Source organism: Sander lucioperca, chromosome 10 (assembly GCF_008315115.2).
Source record: "Sander lucioperca isolate FBNREF2018 chromosome 10, SLUC_FBN_1.2, whole genome shotgun sequence".
Classification (NCBI taxonomy): Eukaryota; Metazoa; Chordata; class Actinopteri; order Perciformes; family Percidae; genus Sander; species Sander lucioperca.
This window is the reverse complement of record NC_050182.1, coordinates 525,468-549,129: the sequence shown is the minus strand read 5'-3', so window position 1 is coordinate 549,129 and position 23,662 is coordinate 525,468. Positions and strand designations below refer to the sequence as shown.

At 41.1% G+C, this 23,662-nt stretch overlaps 1 protein-coding gene across 1 annotated transcript; it reads right to left on the bottom strand.

Annotated features, from left to right (window-relative positions):
• Positions 1–2,357: 2,357 nt before the first annotated feature.
• On the bottom strand, positions 2,358–21,469 carry tmem116 (transmembrane protein 116). The gene is made up of 11 exons (XM_031301450.2): positions 21,142–21,469; positions 15,669–15,715; positions 13,026–13,089; positions 12,789–12,908; positions 9,047–9,148; positions 7,562–7,611; positions 6,495–6,578; positions 6,229–6,364; positions 4,484–4,628; positions 4,280–4,359; positions 2,358–3,185 (listed from the first exon to the last, which is right to left on the bottom strand). The coding sequence occupies exons 1-11, from the start codon at positions 21,220–21,222 to the stop codon at positions 3,018–3,020; spliced, it is 1,077 nt and encodes a 358-aa protein (XP_031157310.1). The 5' UTR covers positions 21,223–21,469; the 3' UTR covers positions 2,358–3,017.
• Between the last annotated feature and the right edge of the window lie 2,193 nt (positions 21,470–23,662).

Genomic DNA, 23,662 nt, shown 5'->3' with positions numbered 1-23,662 from the left:
TTAACCCTCCTGTTGTCCTCGGGTCAAATTTGACCCGTTTTCAAAAAGTTTCTATATCAGAAATTTGTTTTTGTTTTTCAACTATATTGTCAAAAATAAATAACGTAGATGGTTCCATACAACGCTCTTCACAAGTAAAATAAATAATCAGTTCACTACTTTCATTGAATATGGGTGTTTTGTTAAATTTTATAGCATTTGAAGAAAATAATTGATAAAATAAGGTTAAAAAAAAGCTTCAAAAACATTGAAAAGTGACAAAAACATGGGGAAATGTGACAAAAATGTCCAAAAAAAGGGTCAAAATCAGGGTAAAGCGACAAAGTCTCAAAAAAGATGGCCAAAACGTTGAAAGTTGCGTGGTCGACAGTAAGACAACACAAGGGTTAAATGTCCCTCTTTGAATTTTTAGGATAAAAAAATTAAAAAAAAACATGTTTCTCCACAGTTTCTGTATCTTAGATGTTTATGCTAATTTACTTATTCAATCTCTCTGGTCTTTGTGTTTTTTAACCTTCACCATCAAATGGAAATGTTCAAGATTTTGTCTGTGTAACGTTTTAGGTTTAGTAACTCTTTAGTTTGACTCTGCTTTCAGTCTTTGGGGTTATATCAGCTGACGCAACTGCAGAGAGACCAAACAGAACATGTGACATAATTTTCTGTGTCTTTGTAGTCGATTAGTTTCTCTTTGAAGTTGTTTTTAGGTTTTTAGTCTCTTTGAAGTAGTTTGTTCAACTGCAGTGAAATTATGAACTTCAGTAATTCAGGTAATTTGAGGTCTGACTGACGAGGAACTCATTGTTCTTCTGCAGATTCTGGCCGAATGCCCGTGGCATGAGGGAGGCGGAGGTGGAGGTGGGGGGGGATCACATCCCATAATGAGCGAGGTCAGGCTCCTGCGTCAGGCGGCTTCTCTCTGAATGGAGTGCTGTTCTGTGGTGTGACGCCTCGCTAAGTTTCTGCACGGTTAGTCAGCAGCATAGAGGGATAAAATCCCAGCAGCAGTTGCTGGTTGAATTTAGCTGCTCCAGAGCTCTGGGATGCCGGCTACCAGCGGCAGGTGTTTAGCCGCCAATAGGTGACTGTGAGCCGGCTACCAGCAGCAGGTGTTTAGCCGCCGATAGGTGACTGTGAGCCGGCTACAGACACCACCAGATGATGGTCCTGTCAAAGGCCGTGGTAGTGGAGTTTAGACAGAAAAAGTGAGTGTCATGCGGTGCCGACGGTTAAGTTTAGACACCAAAACGACTCATTAGGTTTAGGGAAAAGATGGTGGCTTGGTTTAAAACACTCCAGAGGAACAAACGAGCATTTCCTGGGTAAAACAAAGTATTTTTTTTTCAACCATATTGTCAAAAAAAAATAACGTGGATGGTTCCATACAACGCTCTTCACAAGTAAAATAAATGATCAGTTCACAAATTTCATTGAATGTGGGTGTTTTGTTAAATTTTATAGCATTTGAAGGAAATAATTGATAAAATAAAGTTAAATAAAAACTTCAAAAACGTTGAAAAGTGACAAAAACATCGGGAAATGTAACAAATGTCAAAAAAAGCTTCAAAAACATCAGGAAATGTGACAAAAATGTCAAAACAATTCTTCAAAAATATCAAAAAGCTTCAAAAACATCGGGGTAAAGCGACAAAAAGTGTCAAAAAAGACGGCCAAAACGTTGAAAAAAGTTTTAATTTTGAGCGTTTCCTGGGTAGTATTTTGTCTTCGCCGCAAAGCAAATTTTTGCTCTCCGGCTTGAACACGATGTGTTTCACGTTGACACCACATTGTGGTTTTTCATTTTAAGATTATTTTCCATTGGATATTGAAGTGCATAAATAAGTGTTTTGGCTGGCCCAGTGACTCTATGGTCTCTATTTTAATGGTATAAGCTCACGACCTGAAGCCCCTGGCACAGGTGCGTTTAGGGCGTGTCCAAATCCACTTTTGCTAGTTTGACGGCGGAAAAAAGGGTCCATGCGCTGGGTGCATGGTTCTAAAGGGTTTTACTTAGTGTCTTCATTAATCAGAGGTGTGTTTTGGGCGTAACATGCAATAAACCAATCAGAGATCATCTCCCATTCCCTTTAAAAGCTAGGCGTGTTTGGACCTTGGAGCATTGCTATTATGATGGAGGATTTACACCATAATATTTTTATTTGTTCTCTTCTGCATGTGTGTGTGCTGCTGTGCGTCCCTGTGTGTGTAACAAGCATAGTGTTTGCGCGCTGTGCACGAGCCTAGGAGCATTTTACTAATGCTCTGTTAAAATAACAATGAAATGCTGCATTATTGACTTTAGAGAGGTTTTTGTTGGTCAAGCAGAATAAGGCTAAAATATTGGTCTCAAACCGGACTGTTTTGGCACATATATTCACATATTCAAAGCACTTTTCATCTTAATGTGGATATGAAAAGTTTAAAGGGGCTTTCAATCTTCTTTCTCTGGTACATGTGAACTGTAAAAAATGACTGAATATGTTTGTTTACAGCCTAAAACTTCTCATATTTTAATAGGTTTTTGTTCTGTTGATTTACAGACAAAAGAAGTAAAAATTAGTCGACAGGTTTACATTTTTAAACCTCCTATAATGATTTCCAGACTCATAAAAAAGTTGCCATCCTGTTGACACTCATTGGTAACATAATACTATTTCACATGTACACTTACAGACAGATTTGACCCAGATAATAGCATTAAAACCAACCACATGTGAGGTTATGTCAGTTCAGAGTCAATGCAGTAACGTCTCTTTCAAATCCTGTTTTCGTTGTCGCTGTTGCTCTCAGCGTAAACTCCCCCCTGGCTGCTTCTGCTTCTCTCTTTCTCGCCTCTGCGGTTCAGGATCAGAAGTGGCAGTGTTCGTCCTCTGCAGACACTCAGCAGCGGGGTTTCCCCCGCTCACGGAACATGAAAGTTGAGACTTTTCCTCTCGAGTCTTTGGCTGCAGATGACAGTACAAGCACCTGCTCAGTTTCACTTTCAGTTTCAGCGTGCCACTCCTCGTCTGTCTCTTTCAGAAGGCGCGGAGTGCTTGGTAGCGTATGATCTTCTGGGATCTCAGCAGAGGAGTCTGAGTGTCCATGTCTCGAGATAAAACCCTCCTGCCGGCTTGCCGGAGACGTGCACAGGTCCATCCATAGACCAGACAGTTGAGGAAACCCTGAGAGGCCGAGGTTAAAGCCTAAAGGACAAAGAACAGTCAGTGAAACATACACGGCTTTCTGTTTCTGCACACTTAAAGGTTTAATCTAGATGCTTTGCATGTTTTATACGTGTTCTTTCAAACTCTTAAAATCACAAAAAAGTTTTATTTCAGCACTGAAATATACACAAACATTTAAGTTACAAATATCAACTTCGGTCCTTGAAAGGGGTGTTTAAATATGTCACGTACAGTTGTGCTCATAAGTTTATGAACCCATGCTAAAGTTGAATAAAAAGAGGAATAACATTTTTTGGAAATTGATCTTAATGCCTTAATTAAAAAAAATAGGAAAAATCCAACCTTTAAGGACACCAATTTTCTTTGTGAATGAATAATGTATCGTAAATAAATACATGTTCTTCCTTAAAATACAGGGGGCATAAGTAAGTACACTATGTTAAATTCCCATAGAGGCAGGCAGACTTTTATTTTGAAAGGCCAGTTATTTCATGGATCCCGGATACTATGCATCCTGATAAAGTTCCCTTGGCCTTTGGAATTAAAATAGCCCCACATCATCACATACCCTTCACCATACCTAGAGATTGGCATGGGGTACTTTACATAAAATCATCTCTCAATGCAAATCAAACCAGTTATTAGCCCAACTGAAAAAAAAGTATAGTAATCTGCCTGCCTCTAATATTTTGTTCCGATGCGTTCATGGACTCTCTATGGGCTTCTCCCTTGACTGTATGCCTCCACGTCCCCCCCCCCCCGATTGCCTGCGAGCTTCTCCTGTACTATACAGTAATTTCTCTACTGTGCGACAGTAAGTTGCGTAGTTATGACACAATCGTTAGCCTATTTTTACAAAAATGGCTGTTACGGAGCCATAACGTGAGGTACAAGGTAATGGAGCCTTTTATACATTGTCGTGTTTCTTTAGAAATAAACAATGGACAAAAAGAGTCTTTAAACTCTTCAGATGTAAAGTTATTCGCTGTCAAAGTGACGTCAAAATGAATGGCAGTCAATGCGATGATAACAGAAGGTGATGGCTTGTTGGCTTCACAATCTCCCCATAGGAGGTACGCTTTCCGGATGCTGGCTTACCCCCATGGACTGACCTGAAATATGTAGAGGACGACCCCTGCCTTGCCGTGACCTGCGGAAGGCGTCGCCACCCGCATAAATGCCAGAGCCACCGCTGAGGAAACAAAAACATAGTAAACAGATTTAAACCTTGCGCTTCCATCATTCATAACAACCAATCAGAAACACCTGCTGTCTCCAGTAACCACGGGGATTTGAATATGGAGGTAGAAACAGACCTGAACCCCAACAGAGGATGAAAACCAGCGGGTACAGGAGCATCCTCCGGTCCATCACACGGAAGGAGGCCTGCTGCTCGTTGCCCAGGTAACCGGTCGACGTCACGACTCGCCTGTAAATCTGACGGGCTTTAACCACGAGCCCCTGCAGCAGGAGAGGAGGTTTATTTAAACTTCATGTTGTCCTTGGGTCAAAATTAACACTTTTTTGACCGTTTTTATATATAAATATATATATATATATATATATATATATATTTTTATTTTTTTTTTTTTTTTTTTTGACACATTTTCTGATGTTTTTGTCACTTTTTTTCCATGTTTTCGATACTATTTTTCTCTAACGCCAACTTATTACCAATAGTTTTACACATATTTTTGTAATTTATGGTCAATAAATCTCATTTATAGGAGATTATACCTAATTATGAAATGATGAATGATTTTGACTAATATTAGATGAACGTATGTTGGTGGAGAATCACAGACGTGTGGATGTCAAAGTTTTGTCAGGTTTTGAAACCATTTCAATTTTTTCAAATGCTATAAAATTAAATACCCACAATTCAATGAAAGTAGTAATCGAGTACTTGCAATTGTACCCATATTTCTGATATGGAAGTTTTGAGAACAGGTCAAATTTGACCCGAGGACAACGTGACTTAATAGTGAGGTCAGTTATTTGTTTTACCAAGCAGATGCATTCATACTTTAATTGGCAACTACTGTCAATCGATTCAAATGTTTGATGCCCACATCCGCTTCAAGACATTAGTACTTGCATACAGGGCCACGAATGGATCAGCCCCAGCATACATCCAGGACATGGTCAAACCATATACTCCAACCCGCCCACTCCGCTTGCATCAGCCAACCTGCTTGCTGCCCCCTCACAGCGAGGGACAACTAATCACTCAACGAAATCCCGACTGTTCACTGTCCTGGCTCCTAAATGGTGGAATGAGCTCCCTATTGACATCAGGACAGCCGAAAGCCTACGCATCTTCTGCCGAAGGCTAAAAACACATCTCTTCCGACTACACCTTGGATAGACATGAAGGGAAAAAAAAATATATATATATATATATATATATATTGCTTATTTGTGCTTTGCCTTCTGAGAATATAGTTCCCAGTATGTATACGGTTGGAAGATGGCTGTGTCTCATGTGACCTTGTTATTTGTACACGCTGTGACTCTACAAATCACAACATGTAAATAGGAAAACATTGGCATTATTTTGTCACTTATTGGGAGCAGTAGGCTAGATGGAGCCGGTTACCTCCAGGATCTGTGCTAAGCTAGGCTAGCGGTGGGGACATCAGACAGAGTTACGATGAGAAGGGTATGTATGGACTTATCTAACTCTGGGGGATACGGTGAATAAGACAAAGTCCCAATGAGTTGGCGTGTTTCTTTAAGTGCCCAAGACAAATGTCCCACCTTGTGGGACAATAAAGAGAATCTTAATCTTGATCTTGATCTGTTCTGAATGTACTTTAAAATGGATATTTTTCAAGTTGAAGTATGAGAACGGAAAACACTCCTGTGTCTTCTGTCGTATTAGAGGGTAAGAACAAATGGCCGATATCCTCGTGTGTTTAAGACGACTTTTTGCATTTCCCCCTACTTTATGACGTTTAATTGATTAGCGATTAAATGAACCATTCATTTACCATGAACATGTTCTTTCATGTCATGTAATGTCACATCACGTCCTTTCACATCACGCGTCGTTACTCACTATGATGCTAAACAGCGTGAAGAGGAAGGTGGCGAGGAAGACGGCGATACCGTAGGTGTGCAGCACGCCGCAGGCTCTGATTGGCTGCTGGTGCTGCGGGGCAAGGTACAGCTCTCCGGTGTGCATCAGCAGACACCTGGCGAGGTACGGTGCACAGCGAGGGTCAAAAAATGCAAACATCACACACATTTTTATCATCAAAACAAAACCTTAAACTTTCACTCATGCGATGGTAGTCTGAACATTTAAAGGTTCTCTCCTGTCACCTGTAGGGCTCGCTGAAGTTGGCCTGACATTGGCTGATGTTTCCTTGTATAAACACGGGCGTCATCAGCAACACAGGAATCAGACTGCAAACACAACGGAGGAGGTCAGACACATTTTAAATATTCCCATGTGTGTTAAATGTTGCCGTGCATTAAAACAGTTTATACCATGGTCTGGGTGAATACTCAATTCTGATTGGCTGCAGGGTGTCCATAAGAAAGTGATGTAGGACACCTACTAAAGGAGTTCTGGTGAAACTGACTGTTTATTGTTCTAAATGAATGTGCTACATTAAATCAAAAAGGAAATGTGAATGTTATTTCCAACACTGTGAGGTGCTTCAGTGCCTCGTCCTCTGAACACCACAGGATGACGCTGACACACAAGCTACAGGAAGTAAGTTATACTGCCCCTCTGAACTGAGTTTGTTTCATAGCGAAGAACGTTGTCTCCGTTCACTGTTCAGGTCGCTACTTCAGGCTGCGGCCGACAGTAACGTTAATCAAATTATTCGTAAAAGTCGTTATATTGTTTTGGGGACAATGTGTTGTTCAACATACTGTCAGGTTATTTTTTACTGCCAACTGTACATAATGTGATTGACTTTGGATCTTGCTAGCATAGCGTTAGCTTTCTGGCTCGTAGCTGAGCTGAAGGGTTCTACGAGCTGAGCGGACTATAAATATCTCCCGTTGCTAAGTGAGGCAAGTCGGATCTAAGGTCCTTCCTATTTCCTGGAGGAGGGAACATTTGCATTGCATAAGAACCATATAGGATGGGAATGATTGTTCCAGGTATTAGTCAAACCGTCAGGCACAACCAGGGAAACAGAGTTATTGTTTGTAAAAACTTTAGATTTCGATTGTAAAACTAATTAAAATATGAACTAATGTTTTAAAAATATGTTATTTGGCAAGTGACCATAGTATAAGCGGATTAATCCCCTTCGAGGTGTCCATTGTCAGGTATTAATGAACTTCGGCGGAGGCCGGTTCACGCCTCGCCGTCGTCCATTAATACCTTACAATGGACACCTCGTCGGCCATTAACCCTTACTTTTACTCACCCTGAGAGCAGCGCGGTGGTTTTGCCAGCAGTGCTCACTCTGTTGGAAAACTGGACAACAACATGGGTAATGACGATTGCAATTTAAATTCACAGAAAACTGAGATTAGTTAGAAGTAAGAGAGAGAGAAGATAAAACGTTATTGTCTGTTCACACAGAAAATGTTCTTGCATCGTCTGCTCAAACAATCAACATAAAAAACATCTGTATGGTCACCCAACACACCTTTCTGTCTCTCTCACACACACACACACACACACACACACACACGCACGCACACACGCACACACGCACACGCACACGCAAATGCACACACACACACACACACAAACACACGCACACACACACACACACACACACACACACACACACGCACACACAAACACACGCACACACAAACACGCACACACACACACACACACACACACACACACACACACACACACACACACACACACACACACACACACACACACGCACACACAAACACACGCACACACAAACACGCACACACATACACGCACACACATACACGCACACACACACACACACACACACACACACATACACGCACAGACACACACACACACACACAGATACACACACAGTGGAGCAGGTAACACACACACACACAGTGGAGCAGGTAACACACATACACACACACACACACACACACACAGCATGGAGGTAACACACACACGCATGCATGCACGCACACACACACACACACACCAAATCCAAACATGTAATGTCAATGTACCTTGAAATTGTACTTAACCATTTAACTTTTTATTTTTCTGTCGCTTTTTTCTACGCTCTTTTTTAAGCGTTTTTGTCTCGACGTTTTGAAGCAATTGTTTTTTTTCAAATGCTGTAAAACTGAATAACACAACCAAATTCAATCACAGTAGTAAACTGATCATTTATTTTACTTGTGAAGAGCATTGTAGGGAACTTCCACGTTATTTTGTTGATAATTTGGTTGAAAGAAACCTAAATTTCTAACATAGAAACTTTTAAAAACGGGTCAAATTTGACCTGAAGATAACAGGAGGGTTAAGTGCAGTACTTGAGTAAATGTATTTAGTTACATTCTACCCTTGGGCTTTGTTGGTGAGGTACAGTAAGTAGTGGCGTGTGGTGGTTTCATAGGGAGCGTGCCTATGTTCCCACAGCCCTATGTTCCCACATTTCTACGATTTTTTTCCAAAATTAGGCCCTATGTTCCCACATTTCCTTTTTCATAAATTTGTATCAGATTTTATCCCCTTTACATCCAACCTATTATCAAGTAGCAATGGACTACAGATGGAATGTAACCCTAACATAGGGCCTAATTTTAAGAAAAATCTTAAGGCTGTGGAAACATAGGGCTGTGGGAACATAGGGCCTAATTTTCAGTGAAAAACAAATTCTTAGAAATGTGGGAACATTTGGCTGTGGGACCATTAGATGTAAGTAGTGGCGTGTGGTGGTTTCATGTACCTGCACATATCCGTTCATGCAGCTGTAGAACTTCTCTCGGATTCCCGTGTAGAGGTTCCACATGTAGTTCAGGGTGTAGAGGAAGGACGCCATGTACAGAATCTGACAGAACAGAAACACAGTTTGTAGTTTCATCGAATCATAATCACTTCTCATATGAACCCATTCTCACAATATGGTCCGTGTGATATCGTGTGAAAATGTATGGACACCAATTTGTATGATAAACTACGGAATTAGGCGATGGCCGGCCAGTTACGTGACAGTAACGTTTAAGTGGTCTTTACGGTTAAATCTAGCCCTTAAAAGGTGACTGTGAGCCGGGACATGAACACCTGTTTCCTGGGTGAAAGTCTTGTGTTTTCTCCTTAAAGTACAATTCCGGCGCAAAACAAACTTAGGGGTTAATAATAGATCTGTACGCACTCTGTCGCTCTCTGGGACATGATTTCATGCTAATCGAATGTGTCTGTAGCTTGAAACAAGCTAGCGCAGACCGCTGATTAGCTTATAACGCTAGTATTCGAGGCACAGGGAAAGTAAAAACAAATCGCTATTTATACCACTAAAAAGGCTCAAAATATCACCACACTTCAACGGTTGCATAATGAGGGTCCCTAAATGTTAACCGAAGAATTGTGAACGTTATAAGTGTGCAGATAACAAAGCTCTCAATGCTTCGGTTTACACGAGACATGAACACCCGTTGTCCCGGAAGACGTTAAGGAGAAAACACAAGACTTTCACCCAGGAAACAGGTGTTTGTAGGATATCATACGAATTGTTGCGCATAAATTTTGGTACTATATACTTCGAAGCCATTCATGAGAATGCGTCGACCACAGCTCTCTTATACAGCAGCAGTCAATGTGGGGCTGACAGTAATAAATACTTAGAATACATACAAATTAAAGTACTTTTCGTATGAATGGTTGGTGAGAACAGCCTGTTCATACAGAGCTTGTTTGTGTCACACTCACGCTCTCTGACCAGTAAACATCCAGCAGCTGAGCCGAGGCTTGGTGCGTCCGAACAATACATGTAGGTCAGGAATGTTTTGTGCTCTTTATCTCTTTACTTTCAGTCTGATGTCCGTCCTACTTCTGCTGCTCTAATTCGTCCCAGACTGACCCAGTTCAGGGTCTGTTCTGCACCGGGTCATCTGGGACAAATGGGCCAAAATACCAGGACAGGATCTCTTTAAACAGTAGAGCTGTTCACGGCCCATGTTTCCATCCACACGCAAGTAATATTGAATGCCTCGTGGAAATAGTAAAATACAACTAAATTTCTTAAATATCAACACAAAGTTCGTGCGTTCCATCTCATCTCTTCAGATTTTCTCTTAATTGGTAAACGGTTATTATAACTTGTGCAATATGAATCATTTGTACGTAGAGGGCGTTATCCATTTTGGCTAGCAAACTTTGTACGCAAATGTTTGCTTGAATGTTGTGTGATTCAGTGCGAAAATGAATGGAAACACTAGCCTGGCTCCGCCCTCCTACATGCGTACGGTTTGCAGTATATTCTTGGGTTTTCTCCGGCCAAATCTTTACCGGTCCAATCAGTGAACAGAGGGAGTGGCTGAGAACGATGACGTTGAGGATGTGCGCTAGTTTGAGTTGTAGTTCTGTAATGGCAGCGGAGAAAGATGCGAGCAAAGCCATTTGGTCCGTTGTGGCAACGCTGCCGAATATCCAGAAGTTAATGCCTGAGCAAGAACAATCTTTGCTGAGTTGTGTTGGTGGCCATGATGTTGTGGCCCTCCTCCCCATGGGGTTCAGGAAAAGTTTGATTTTCCAGCTCGCTCAGTTAGTGGTGAAGGAGTTGGCTAAGGCTAACGCCAGCGATGCTAAGCCGACACCACGACCAAACGTTAGCGATTGGTTATGGCCAGATCCAGAGTGGCTCTGGGCAGATCCAATAGTTTTAAACTTCAACAGAGTACCCGCCTTCAAGGAAGTTAACACTTGTCAATGGAGAGTGGCCAGACTCCCTGTACAAATGAAATGTACCAGAATCTGGTAGGACCAGGCTATGGAAACACCATAAAATGTCTCAAATCTATTCGATATACCAATTTGCCCGCAAAACAGCATGTGACGTCCAGAGCCGGCCCTCTCTATAAGCAAACTAAGCGGCTGCTTAGGGCCCCGCCGCCACTAGGGGGCCCCCAAACTTTGGTCCGACCATAGACCCGGACTGTGACCTGTCTAACATTACCTGATTCTGACTGACCTGACAACCCTACAAATGTTCAGTGTTGCCAAAGATCCTTTATACTAAAGATTTAGTTTCAAGCAGCGCCAATGGAATGACACAGTCCTCACTTCCTGTCTCCTAAAGGGGAGTAAAATAATAATAAAACACCCAAATTCAATGAAAGTAGTGAACTGATCATTTATTTTACTTGTGAAGAACAAAACTTTTGGAAAATGGGTCAAATTTGACCCGAGAACAACAGAAGAGTTAAAGCTAAGTAAAGTCTTTAAAAAGCCTCTGTGATAGTGGTGTGCCATACTGCAAAATTTGGTATTGATCCGATACCAATTAAATACAGGGCCAGTATCACCGGTACCAATACTTTTTATTAATCAAGGTGGATGCATCATCAAATTGCTAAATCTGAATGAATTTTCATGACCTTTAAGTGTTTTTGTGAATTCTCCTTTGGATTATCAATAAGTTAAAACCTAGGACAGAATTTTCATATGCTTGTATAAATACAGTATGTTGTGTTAACACTGTGTCTTATACAGCCGTTTTACAAATTATACAGCTTGGCGTTGTTTCATTTTTGGCCTGAAAATGTAGCCACACAGAGCTCCTCTTCCTCTCTGCCATTCTTCTGCTCCGTCTCTGTCCTGCGTGTGTGTGTGTGTGTGTGTGTGTGTGTCTCGTAGCTGTTTAGAATGAATTAGTTGATGCCTAACTTAATAAGAGTCAGTTTAGGTCAAAAGCATATAGATCAGTATAAAGGAGAATTAACAAGGCTACGATAAGAGCGACATGCAGACTTGAGCCTGAGACACGTTCACTCACGCTGCGGCCCTCTTTGAAATGTGAATCTGTGTGTGTGTGTGTGTGTGTGTTTGTGCGTGTGTGTGTGTGTGTGGTGTTGCTGCTGGCTGCCGGGCCTGGCTGCTTGTTTGCCCGGCGCCGCTGAGTCATGTGACGGTACAACATCAAATCACGGGGGGGGAGGAGCAAAATGTGCCTGACACCACAGCACTGACACCGACACAGACAGCCAGATCGCCTCTCTGATGAAACCGCAGCATTGCATACTGGAGAGAAACTAAAACTAAAGTATCCATCCCATCAGGAGGGAGGAAGTTGAGATTTTGTGGCCTGTGTTTTAGGAGGATGCACGGCAAGATTCATATGAGAGTTCCTTATTTTGGGTGATTTTTGAGGAAACATAGGGAGGAAATATATTTGTTTGTTATAAGGAAGGAAACCCCATAAAGTCTCCAAACTTCAGTGAAAAAGCACAAAGGTTTCCCCCCCCAAAAAAATTAGAAAGCTCAATCTGACCTGCACTGACCTGCTGCCTCTTAAAGGACCTGAAGTCTTGGTTTCAACTATTTCTATATATATATATATATATATATATATATAAATATATATAAATATACTATATAAAAAGGCAAATATATAGTTTTGTGTTTAAACAAAGGCTCAGTAATTAACTAAAACAGTTGCTCAGTGTGTGTGTGTGTGTGTGTGTGTGTGTTACCTGCTCCACAGTGTGCAGGTGGTAACAGTGTGTGCAGCGTTGAGAGAAGAGCACCACTCCGATGAGCCAGCAGACAGCGAGCAGCAGGTCAGACGCGCTGAGCAGGAGCAGCGGCTGCAGCTGCAAACACAAACACACACGTAGAAATAAAAAGGTTTTATTCTTTTAAGGCAGTGCAAACTGCAGCTGCAGCGAGCAGAAAATGTGTAAAACAAAAGAATAAAATAAGGAACTGACCTCCGGCGTCCGGCCGAGTCTCTGCATCGTCACACAGACGATGATGGAGCCTGAACCCAGAACACTGCAGACAGAATCACAGATTCAGTTCAATGAGGATTGAGGTCTTTTGTCCTCGGGTCACATCTGACCCATTTTCAAAAAGTTTCTATATCAGAAATGTGGTTTTCTTTCAACCAAATTTTGAAACAAAATAACGAGGATGGTTCCCTACAACGCTCTTCACAAGTTAAATAAATAATCAGTTCACTACTTTCATTGAATTTGGGTGTTTTATTCAATTTTATAGCGTGTAAAGAAAAAATTATAATAGAACAGTGAAAAACGTAGGAAACAAATGTCAAAAAAGCACAGAAAAAAGTGACAAAACATGGGAAAAGCTTAATGGTCCAATGTGTGGGAATTTCTCCCATCTAGCGTTGAGATCATATATCGCAATCAACTCTCTCGCGCCACGCAGTTCAAAGTACGTATTACTCCTCATTTCCACCAACTGCAGAACTTCTGTGGATCCTTCAATACCCACCAGGTCCAGATTTGTTGCGCAACGGCTGCAGCCATGACTGACAGCTGAAGTCACGAGGACCCACGAGATCTCGCGAATTCACGTATGATCGCGCGATATAACAGGATGTAGTTTCTATAAACAGAACCACAAAACCAGCAACAGTTTGTTTCCATCCATTATGACGTTTTCAAGGTGTAGTGCAGGGAAATATGATCCGCCGTGAGCACGGTGTATTTTATTTTGAAAATTTACCGGATGTTTTATTTTGTTTCTATGCTCAACTTCCTGTCCCGTGCTATCTGCCCTGTGCTGAATTTCTGCGGAGCTTTCCGGCATCCGACAAGTCAGTAAAAATACACACATTGACTTTAATGGAAACCTATTGACTCCGCCACCGTTCCGGAGCCGTTCCGCAGTTGGTGGAAATTAGCAGTTACAGCTACAGTAGCCTTTACGCTCCAAAAAGCCAGTCTCCTGCCCTTTTTAATATCCTTTTTCTTTTTCTGGGCGAAGAAGAAGACTCCTGTTCCTGAAATTTGGATTTTGAATACGTGTGATCCTCCATGTTTCCTTCTTCAACCTTGCCGGGGCCGGGAAGCTACGATACCCATTAGCAGCATTAGCAGCACCTGTGAGTTTATCATGTGACAGCGAAAACGTGAAAGGCGGAGCAGTATGTCCTGTATGTCCCTTATAGTGATCACCGGTTAATGAGACAGCGTTTGCAGCACTTTGCAGCAGTTCCAGTTGGGCTGCTTTCTCCGTGTTGTACAGGCTGTGTATGCGTGAAACTACTGTCCCCCTCGACAACTTTTTAAAAGTAAACTTTCCATTCAGAATCTTATTGGCATCCATTTCGGCGTCTCGCACTCGCCATCCACTCAAAACATAACGGTAGCCTACTACTCTTTGGCCCAAACAAGTGTGTGCAGCGTGCCTGTTGTTTAGTTTCCGGTCTAGCTAGATCCGGTGTGGTGTTGTAGTTTTTCTAACGTTACTAGTTGTTGCAACAGCATGTGAAAAAAACTACAAAGTTTGCTAGGCCAAAAAGGACCTTAATCTCGCGATAAAAAAATTGACGCCGTTAAAATGGGTTTGCGTTAACTCCGTTAATAACGCGTTTAACTGACAGCACTATTAATTACTACTGTTAACTAGCATTTTAGTTAGCAGTAATTAGCCTGTGCCTATGTTATCTCCTTACATATACCTACGCTCTCCGTCTCTGCTAGATTGGGAATGATTGAGATTTCTCTTGGCACAGCTACCAGAAGACTTCCAACTTTCAGACAGGTTGCTCACGTCACATCTACGTCATCAAGCTCAGTTGGAGGCTGCTCAGTAACGCTCAGCCATCACCGGAGAAGAGCTTCTAATATCCTTCACTGGTTTCCGTCCAGAGCAACACGATCTGTTGGTCCATTTGTCCATCTGTCTATGATATTTGATAACAAGTGCTTTGCAGCTTCTCAAAATGTCCCTCCATGAAACACGCTCTCTAATCAGATTATTTCACGCTGACGTGAACTTCTCCGTCTCTGATTGTCCGAGTGTGGTGACCTTTGACCTTTCACCGTCCGCCTCTCCATTTAATTGCAGAGTGCATGAAGCAGAAACTGAAGCGTACAGTAATGTGCTGAAGGGACATTAAATAACATCTGAAACAAAGTAAGAATGTCAACCTAAACTAACCCCTCTGGACTCAGTTATAGTTCATGATAGAAGGTCACAACTGTACATTTAGATGAGACTATCCTTCTCTGAAAAACGCTCCAAATTAAAATATATTATAAATTAAAAAAATTCTTAATTCTTTCTTAAAAAATTTGACTTGTTTCCTAAAATATTGCAACTTATTTCTCAAAATATTCCAACTTTTTCTAAAATATTTCTCAAAAATTTCAAACGTTTTTTCGAAAATTTTCCCCAAAATATTCCAAATTTTTTCTACAATTTTGGAACTTTTTTCTAAAATATTTCAACTTTGTTATTTTTTTTAAAAAACTCCATTAAGTGAACAATCTTTTCTCATAAATCATTTCAAAAGGTAACCGTACGGCGCTGCAGAACCACAGAACTGTGTGTCGGTAACGAATCCAACTTTTTGCAGAAACCAGTAAGAACCAGGAACTGACCTGAGCACAGCCATGACGAGCTGGATCCACCTGATGACTTCATACACCTGCAGACAAGGTGAGTTCCATTATAACAGCACGTTTCAGATGCGGAGGTAAATTACAGTGAATTACATCAACATGAACACATAAAACAGAGAATAAAAGGCGTATAAGTATAAGAATGTGGTATGTTCAGGGGTGTAATGTAACTAAGTACTTACTATTTACTCCAGTACTGTACTTAAGTCCACATGTTGAGGTACTTGTACTTTAATTGAGTCTTTTCTTTTCATGCCACTTTCTACTTCTACTCCGCTACATTTCAGAGAGAAATATTGTACTTTTTACTCCACTACATTCATCTGTTACAGCTTTAGTTACTAGTTACTTTACACATTAAGATTTCTGCTCATAAAACACAGGTAGTTTATAACATCTGATGTTTTATTCTTAAGTAAACAATATACAATATATATAACAATATAACGACGTACAAGTCCAGCTGACATGATCAGACCATTAAACACACAACTGTTTGGATCCTTTACACTTTCTACAATGGGAGGATTCTTCTTTACTTTTAATACTTTAACTACATTTTCCTGATGATACTTATAGACTTTTGCTTAAAGTGCTCATAGTGCCTTGTTGTGCATGTTATAGGTTTACAAAGTGAAAAGCCCAAAGTCCACCCCAAAGGGACTTACCATCTCCAACAGAAAACACTGTTCACAAACTGCTCCAAACAGCTCTATTGTAGTCCAGCCTTTACTTCAGAGACAAACGTGGTCACTGTCGAACACACATTGTAATGCTCGCCTAGCTGCTAGCATGGCATGCCCTCATACTCGGCTTCTGACTGGCTAGTAGTCCTTACCTAGGTACTGTCAGGGCACGCCCTCATACTGCTTTGCGGCTAGTCCTTACCCAGTACGTCAGGGCACGCCCTCATACTCTGCTTCTGACTGGCTAGTAGTCCTTACCCAGGTACTGTCAGGGCACGCCCTCATACTCTGCTTCTGACTGGCTAGTAGTCCTTACCTAGCTACTGTCAGGGCACGCCCTCATACTCTGCTTCTGACTGGCTAGTAGTCCTTACCTAGGTACTGTCAGGGCACGCCCTCATATTCTGCTTCCATACCCTTTATTTAGGTACCAGTAGGAACTGATAGATGCCTAAACAAACAACCTATGTTGGCGTTTTTCAGGTTAGTTTAACACATCACTTTTAGTTCACACTAACGTCACTTTAAAGCAGCCATATTATGCTCATTTTCAGGTTCATAATTGTATTTTAAGGTTGTACCAGAATAGGTTTACATGGTTTAATTTTCAAAAAACACCATCTTTTTGTTGTACTGCACCGCTCTCTCTCACTGCTGCAGATCCTCTTTTCAGCTGGTCTCTGTTTTAGCTACAGAGTGAGACCTCTTTTCTTCTTCTTCTTCTTCTGTACTATCTTTGATTGCACTCGCACATGCTCAGTAGCTCAGATGTAGATCATGTCAGCTAGCTAGCTCCATAGACAGTAAAAGAAAGACTGTTTCTACAACGGCCCGCACGCTGCAGCGATCGTTTCGGCGTCTCCTCTATTTCTTGCGCGATACGTGAGCGCATGTGTCGAGCCAGACAGGTAATCACATACAGGAAGACCACAGTGCAGCCGGATACTACTACCGAAATAAACACAACATGCGATCAGTTGGGTCAGTTACAAGGCAGGATTAGCTGGGAGACTTCTAAATGAGGGCGCACATGGAAGTAGTTCTTTTGTAGATTATGGTGAAATTGTGTGTGTTGTAGCAGTGCTTTGCTATTGAGAATGAGGTAGCATGCTAGCGTTAGCATGCTAGCGTTAGCATGCTAACGCTACAAGCTAATGGTTGCGGTTAGCCAGCTCGTTTGGCTTGTGACATCACAAGCCGTGCAGATTTTGACCAGCTCACCCAGAGACTGAAGGCAGGACACATTCAGAAACCGTATCTCACTCTAAACAGCATGGATGGATTTTTTTCAAAGTTTGTATGTATGTGGAAGCACCAGAGCCACAACATAACACCCCAAATCCCAGAAAAAGTGATTTTTTCATAATATGGGCACTTTAAAGTACGATTATCGCACTGAGGAAGTTTCAAAGTAAAAGGAAGTGAAAAGAAATGTACTTGAAAAGAGTGAATAAAAAAGTCTGGGAATCAAAGTACAATAAAGTATGTAACCGCAGAGGTCCAAGTAGGACGTTTACAAATCAAGCTAATAAAAAAAACTACATTAGTGACCAGTGCAAAATAGAAACCAGCACTTTATAGATAACTTAATAAATAAACATAAATAGTTATCAGCATGTTTCTGAGATCTAAAGGCTCAGACTTCATCAGTTTAGAAGTTTAAAGTGTGACATTTAATGCGGTAACGTTAACATGAAAACTGAAGCTGGTTTGAATCGCTTCTCTTTTGGGTTTTTGTGTCTCGCCGTCTTCTCTATTTTTAACACTTTCACTTTCAGACATCTGCAGCTGATTTGAACATTAAGTTTTAACTCTCCTGTCCTCGGGTCAAATTTGACCCATCTTCAAAAAGTTTCTATATCAGAAATTAGTTTTTTTCAACCAAATTGTCAAAAAAGAAATAACGTGGATGGTCCCGTACAACGCTCTTCACAAGTAAAATAAATGATCAGTTCACTACTTTCATTGAATTTGGGTGTTTTATTTAATTTTATAGCATGTAACGAAAAATTGGTAATAAAACGTTGAAAAACGTAAGGAAAAAAAATGTCAAAAAAGCACAGAAACAAAGTGACAAAAAACTTGGAAAAAAGTCACAAAAACATCGGGATACTCTTCAAAAATGTCAGGAAAAGTGACAAAAGCTTAAAAAAAAGTCCAAAAAGCGCAGAAAAATATTAACAGAAACTTTGAAAAAAGTGACAAAAGTGACCAAAACGTTGGAATTTTTTTTACATTTTGACAGAAAAACAAAAGTTGCTTGTTGGTCGACGGGGAAGACAACAAGAGGGTTAAGGACATGTCTGCCTGGCAACAAATCTCTGCTGCCACGAATATTCACCAGGAGAAATAGGTCCCCCAAATAAGTTAGTTTAAAGTACTTTTTACTTCTACATCCATGGTGAAAAGGCAGCTATTAAAAGATCCATTTCTGGATTTTATAATTTGATATCAGATCACTCAAACAAAGATCGATTTTAATTGGACAATCGATCATTTTAACTCGGCCCTTAATATAATATATACAGTATATTATTCTGCAGAATGAGGACTTTTACTTTGATATATTTTGATGCTGATACTTTTCTGAGAGAGTCAACGCTCTGAGTACTTCTTCCACCTCATACATTTTATATCCAGGGCTTTAAATCCATTTGAAAATGGATATAAACAAGGCTTTTTGTTGCCTTTTCGTCACCTTTTCGTCGCCTTTCTTTGTTATCGGCTTTGTTGTCGCCTTTTCGTCACCTTTATTGTCACATGAATGTGTAAAGATTACAACTGGTTGAGATAAAAAGAATGGGGGCGTAATTTACTTTAGATTTGACTTGTTTGACTTCAGACGTCTCTATGTCTTCTTCCAGCTGGAACACACCGAACACGTTTACAAGCGTCGCGTATAGCAGCATAGCGCAGCTATTTTTATCTCGCTGCCCATGTTATCCAATCTGTCCGGCCACACCGGGCGCATAGCCGGTGCATAGTGGGTGCGTAGCGGGCGCGTGGGCCCGCACGCTGCAGCGATCGTTTCGGCGTCTCCTCTATTTCTTGCGCGATACGTGAGCGCATGTGTCGAGCCAGACCGGTAATCACATACAGGAAGACCACAGTGCAGCCAGCTACTACTACCGAAATAAACACAACATGCGATCAGGCACACGGAGAGAGTGACACACACACACACTGTGGAGCAGGTAACACACACACACACACACACACACACACACACACACACACACACACACACTGAGCAACTGTTTTAGACAATTACTGATCCTTTGTTTAAACACAAAACTATATATTTGCCTTTTTGTATTTAATTTCTAATAAAAAAGAAATAGTTGAAACTAAGACTTCAGGTCCTTTAACAGACAGCAGGTCAGGTCACTGGGGGGGACATAATGGGGTTTCCCTTCCTTCCTCATAACATACCAATATATTTCCTTCTTATGTTTCCTCAAAAATCACCGCAAATAATGCATCCTCCTAAAACACAGGGACGCTTTACAACTGGAAAATCTCAACTTCCTCCTGAGAAATGCAGCTGAAATAGAAACTTCCCCTTCAAACAGCTGTACCAGCTATACTTTACTGCAGTAAAAGTACTAAAACACACAATGAAAATACTGTCAACAAACAGTCTGTATGTTGCAGTAAAATGTTTCCTATCAGCCCTGTTTTCAGCTTTGTGATGATGCATTTTCCAGCTGATTGCAAAGTAGTGGTGGGCGGCTCGATCCAAATATCGATAATATTGATACCAAACGTTGGTATGTAATGAGACCGATACTTTCAACTAGCTTCAGTTTCTCCCCAGTATGTTTCATCAAAGAGGCGACCTGGCTGTCTGTGTCGGTGTCTGTTTATGTGCCGCACACACACACACACACACACTAACACAGAGTGCAGGTAACAAACACACACACACACACACACACACACACACACACACAGTAACACACACACAGAGTGCAGGTAACAAACACACACACACACACACACACACACACAGAGTGCAGGTAACAAACACACACACACACACACACACACACATACACACACACACACAGTAACACACACACAGTAACACACACACACACACACACACACTAACACAGAGTGCAGGTAACAAACACACACACACACACACACACACACACACACACACACACACACACACACAGTAACACACACACAAAGTGCAGGTAACAAACACACACACACACACACACACACACACACACAATTGTTTTAGACACATTCTTTAAGACAAAATACAATTCCCAATTACTAATGATTGTAGTTGGACTTCTTTAGTTTTAAGTTTTATCTTTAAGCTTTTTGAGTGTTATGTATTTATTATCTGCTCTAGCTTTTCCAACGGTTTAAGACACAGATATGGAGACAATAACGGTCCAAAATTAAGTGAAAAAGAGACACAAAGTGACCACAGAGACCCAAAACAACCCCAAAGGAAACACAAATGACCAAAAAGATGACTACAAAGTGATACAATAACCCCACAAAGAGACAAAACTCCACAAACAGAAGGGAAATTGCATTTTTTTTAAATTTAGAAACGTGACATTTTCTTAAGGAACGGGCACCTAAAACCCAGCGCCAAATACAAGCACCTATAAGTCTTCCACAAAGCGAGGGAAAACACTGCATTCCTATTGGTTGATAATACCTCTGTACTTGTACTTAATAATAAGAAGCAGTATTTTTTTCTAAGTAATAGCAGTAAGTGATCCAAGGTTTCTCACCTCGGTCCAGTCCGTTGCTCCGGTGGTGTTTTTCTCCGGGCTGTTGGGGAAGACCTCGGGCAGACTCTCTGCAGCCCACATGCTGAAAACTCTCGCTGTTTTAAGGATGATTCAAGATGAGAATGAAGGTGTGTGTGTGTGTGTGTGTGTGTATGTGTGTGTGTAGCCTGGAGCTGAGACTGTCAGATAAACCACCCAGCAGAAAGGTTTTTATCCTGCAGCTCACAGACAGGAGGCCGGACTTATTCCCACTGACTCCGCCCACACAATACACTCCATCTTTAGTGCTCTTGTTGCCATGTGAAATCCCCTGTCAGTATTATGAAGTGTTCTCAGTGGTGGAGTCTATACCAGTGTTTCTCAAATGAGGGTGCTTGTACCCCTTGGGGTACTTTGGAGGACTGCAGGGGGTACGTGTACCCCTAGGGGTACTTTGGAGGACTGCAGGAGGTACGTGTCCCCCTAGGGGTACTTTGGAGGACTGCAGGGGGTACGTGTCCCCCTAGGGCACACGTGTCAAACTCAAGGCCCGGGGGCCAAATCGGGCCCCTCGCAGATTTTGATCCGGCCCGCATATCAATTTTTTTTTTGCCTAGTTGTGCACCAAACCAAAAAGATGGAAAACTGTTTTTCAAACTGTCATTATGTGACACTCAAAGCAGAGTTCGGCAGATTTGCTGACTTTGAGAGAGTTTTCATATTCAGGGTGTAAAAACAGGTTGCTGTGAGTCAGCTGTGTGGTAGCCAAAAACGATATTCAATAATATTGTCAAAGATATTTGACTTGATTAAATAAAGCATGTCAACAAACTACACATGTCTGGCTCTTGATGTAATTCTTACAATGCAGTGTGACCCTTAGTGAAATTAAGTTTGACACACCTGCCCTAGGGGTACTTAGGAGGACTGCAGGGGCTACGTGTCCCCCTAGGGGTACTTTGGAGGACTGCAGGGGCTACGTGTCCCCCTAGGGGTACTCTGGAGGACTGCAGGGGGTACATGTCACCCTAGGGGTACTCTGGAGGACTGCAGGGTGTACGTGACATTTTTTGCAAAATGTTTTTCAGTTACAAGGCTTTAGTTACTTCTATTGGCTTTTTTTTCTCCAAGTTTGTCGTTTTTTTTCAAAGTTTTTGTCGGTGTTTTTGAAGTTTGTCACCTTTTTTTGAAGGTTTTGTCGTTTGTTTTGACCTATTCTTGCCTCTCTTCCTTACTTTTTTCTACTGTCTTTTTTTTCTTTGAAGTTTTTGTCTCTTTTTTCAAAGTTTTTTTTCTGCTTTTTTTTGTCGCTTATTTGAATTTTTTTGTCCCTTTTCTCGCTCTAGTGTTGCCTTCCTTTTTTTTTTTTTTTTTTTTTATTACTATTTTCGACCTATTCCTGCCTTACTTCCTTTTTTCTACCATCTTTTCCAAGTTTTTGTCTCCTTTTTCCATCATCATTTAAATGTTTTCCAGGTCCAAGGCTGTTGTTTAGTAAATCTATCGCTGACATCACTGTATTGTTCCTCTTTATAGAAACTTTTTTTTCTACCAAAAAGTATTCGAGCTGGTTAGGGGGTACATGGCTTAAAAACACTGTTCAAAGGGGAACATTATTAAAAAAAGCTTGAGAACCACTGACGTAGACTACACCACTGGATGTTCTGCTAAAAAAAGGGGATGTTTTGTCCTGAGGGTGGCACTAAAAAGAAAGAATCAGGGTTTTGGTCTGACTCTAGTTTAGTCCGGTCCCAAACAAAAAAGGACAAAATATAATCTTTTTTTAGGCAGAACAGTTTATTATGCTGACAAGATTTAACAGGACTGGGGTCCACTCAGTTACACGCCTTCCTCCAGAGGTGGAATGAAAGTAACTTTACTCAAGATGTTTACTTAAAGACAAATTCAATGTACTCAAGTGTTTACATTTTCTGCTACATTCTACTTGCACTCCACTACATCTCAGAGGGAAATATTGTACTTTTCACTCCACTATACATTTGTTTGACAGCCAAATAAATGTAGTTAAAAGTGTAAAGTAGAACAGTAGAAGTATACTAGCTCAAAATAGTACTTTAATGTTTGATTTTTCCCTTGACATGTTCTAAATTTGAAGGTAAACTCTGACCCTGTGAGTAAACATCAGTTTAAATGCGTGTGTTTGGTTTAACTTCCTCTACATCCCTGCTGAGTATCCTGTCTAATGGCGCCCCCTGCTGGTCGGAGGGAGAAACTACCGGAGAAATGAAAACCCAGCTGAGAACGTGAGGCTCATATTCACATTTTATTATGGTGCTAAAACAGTCTAAGTATTTGCAACTTGTGAAACACAATGCACTCATGAATGCAGAGCAATTTCTATCTGCAAATGCGTATCTGTGTCCGTGCGTCTAATTTGTAACTCGTATTTCATCATTTGTAAATAAACTTAACGTATTTTTCAATGTAAATATATTTGTAAATCTCCTACTTGTGTGGTTACTTTTGAGACTGTTTTTCCGCGCTGTTGTTGTCACAAACAATTTGTGTCTCAGGTGACGAT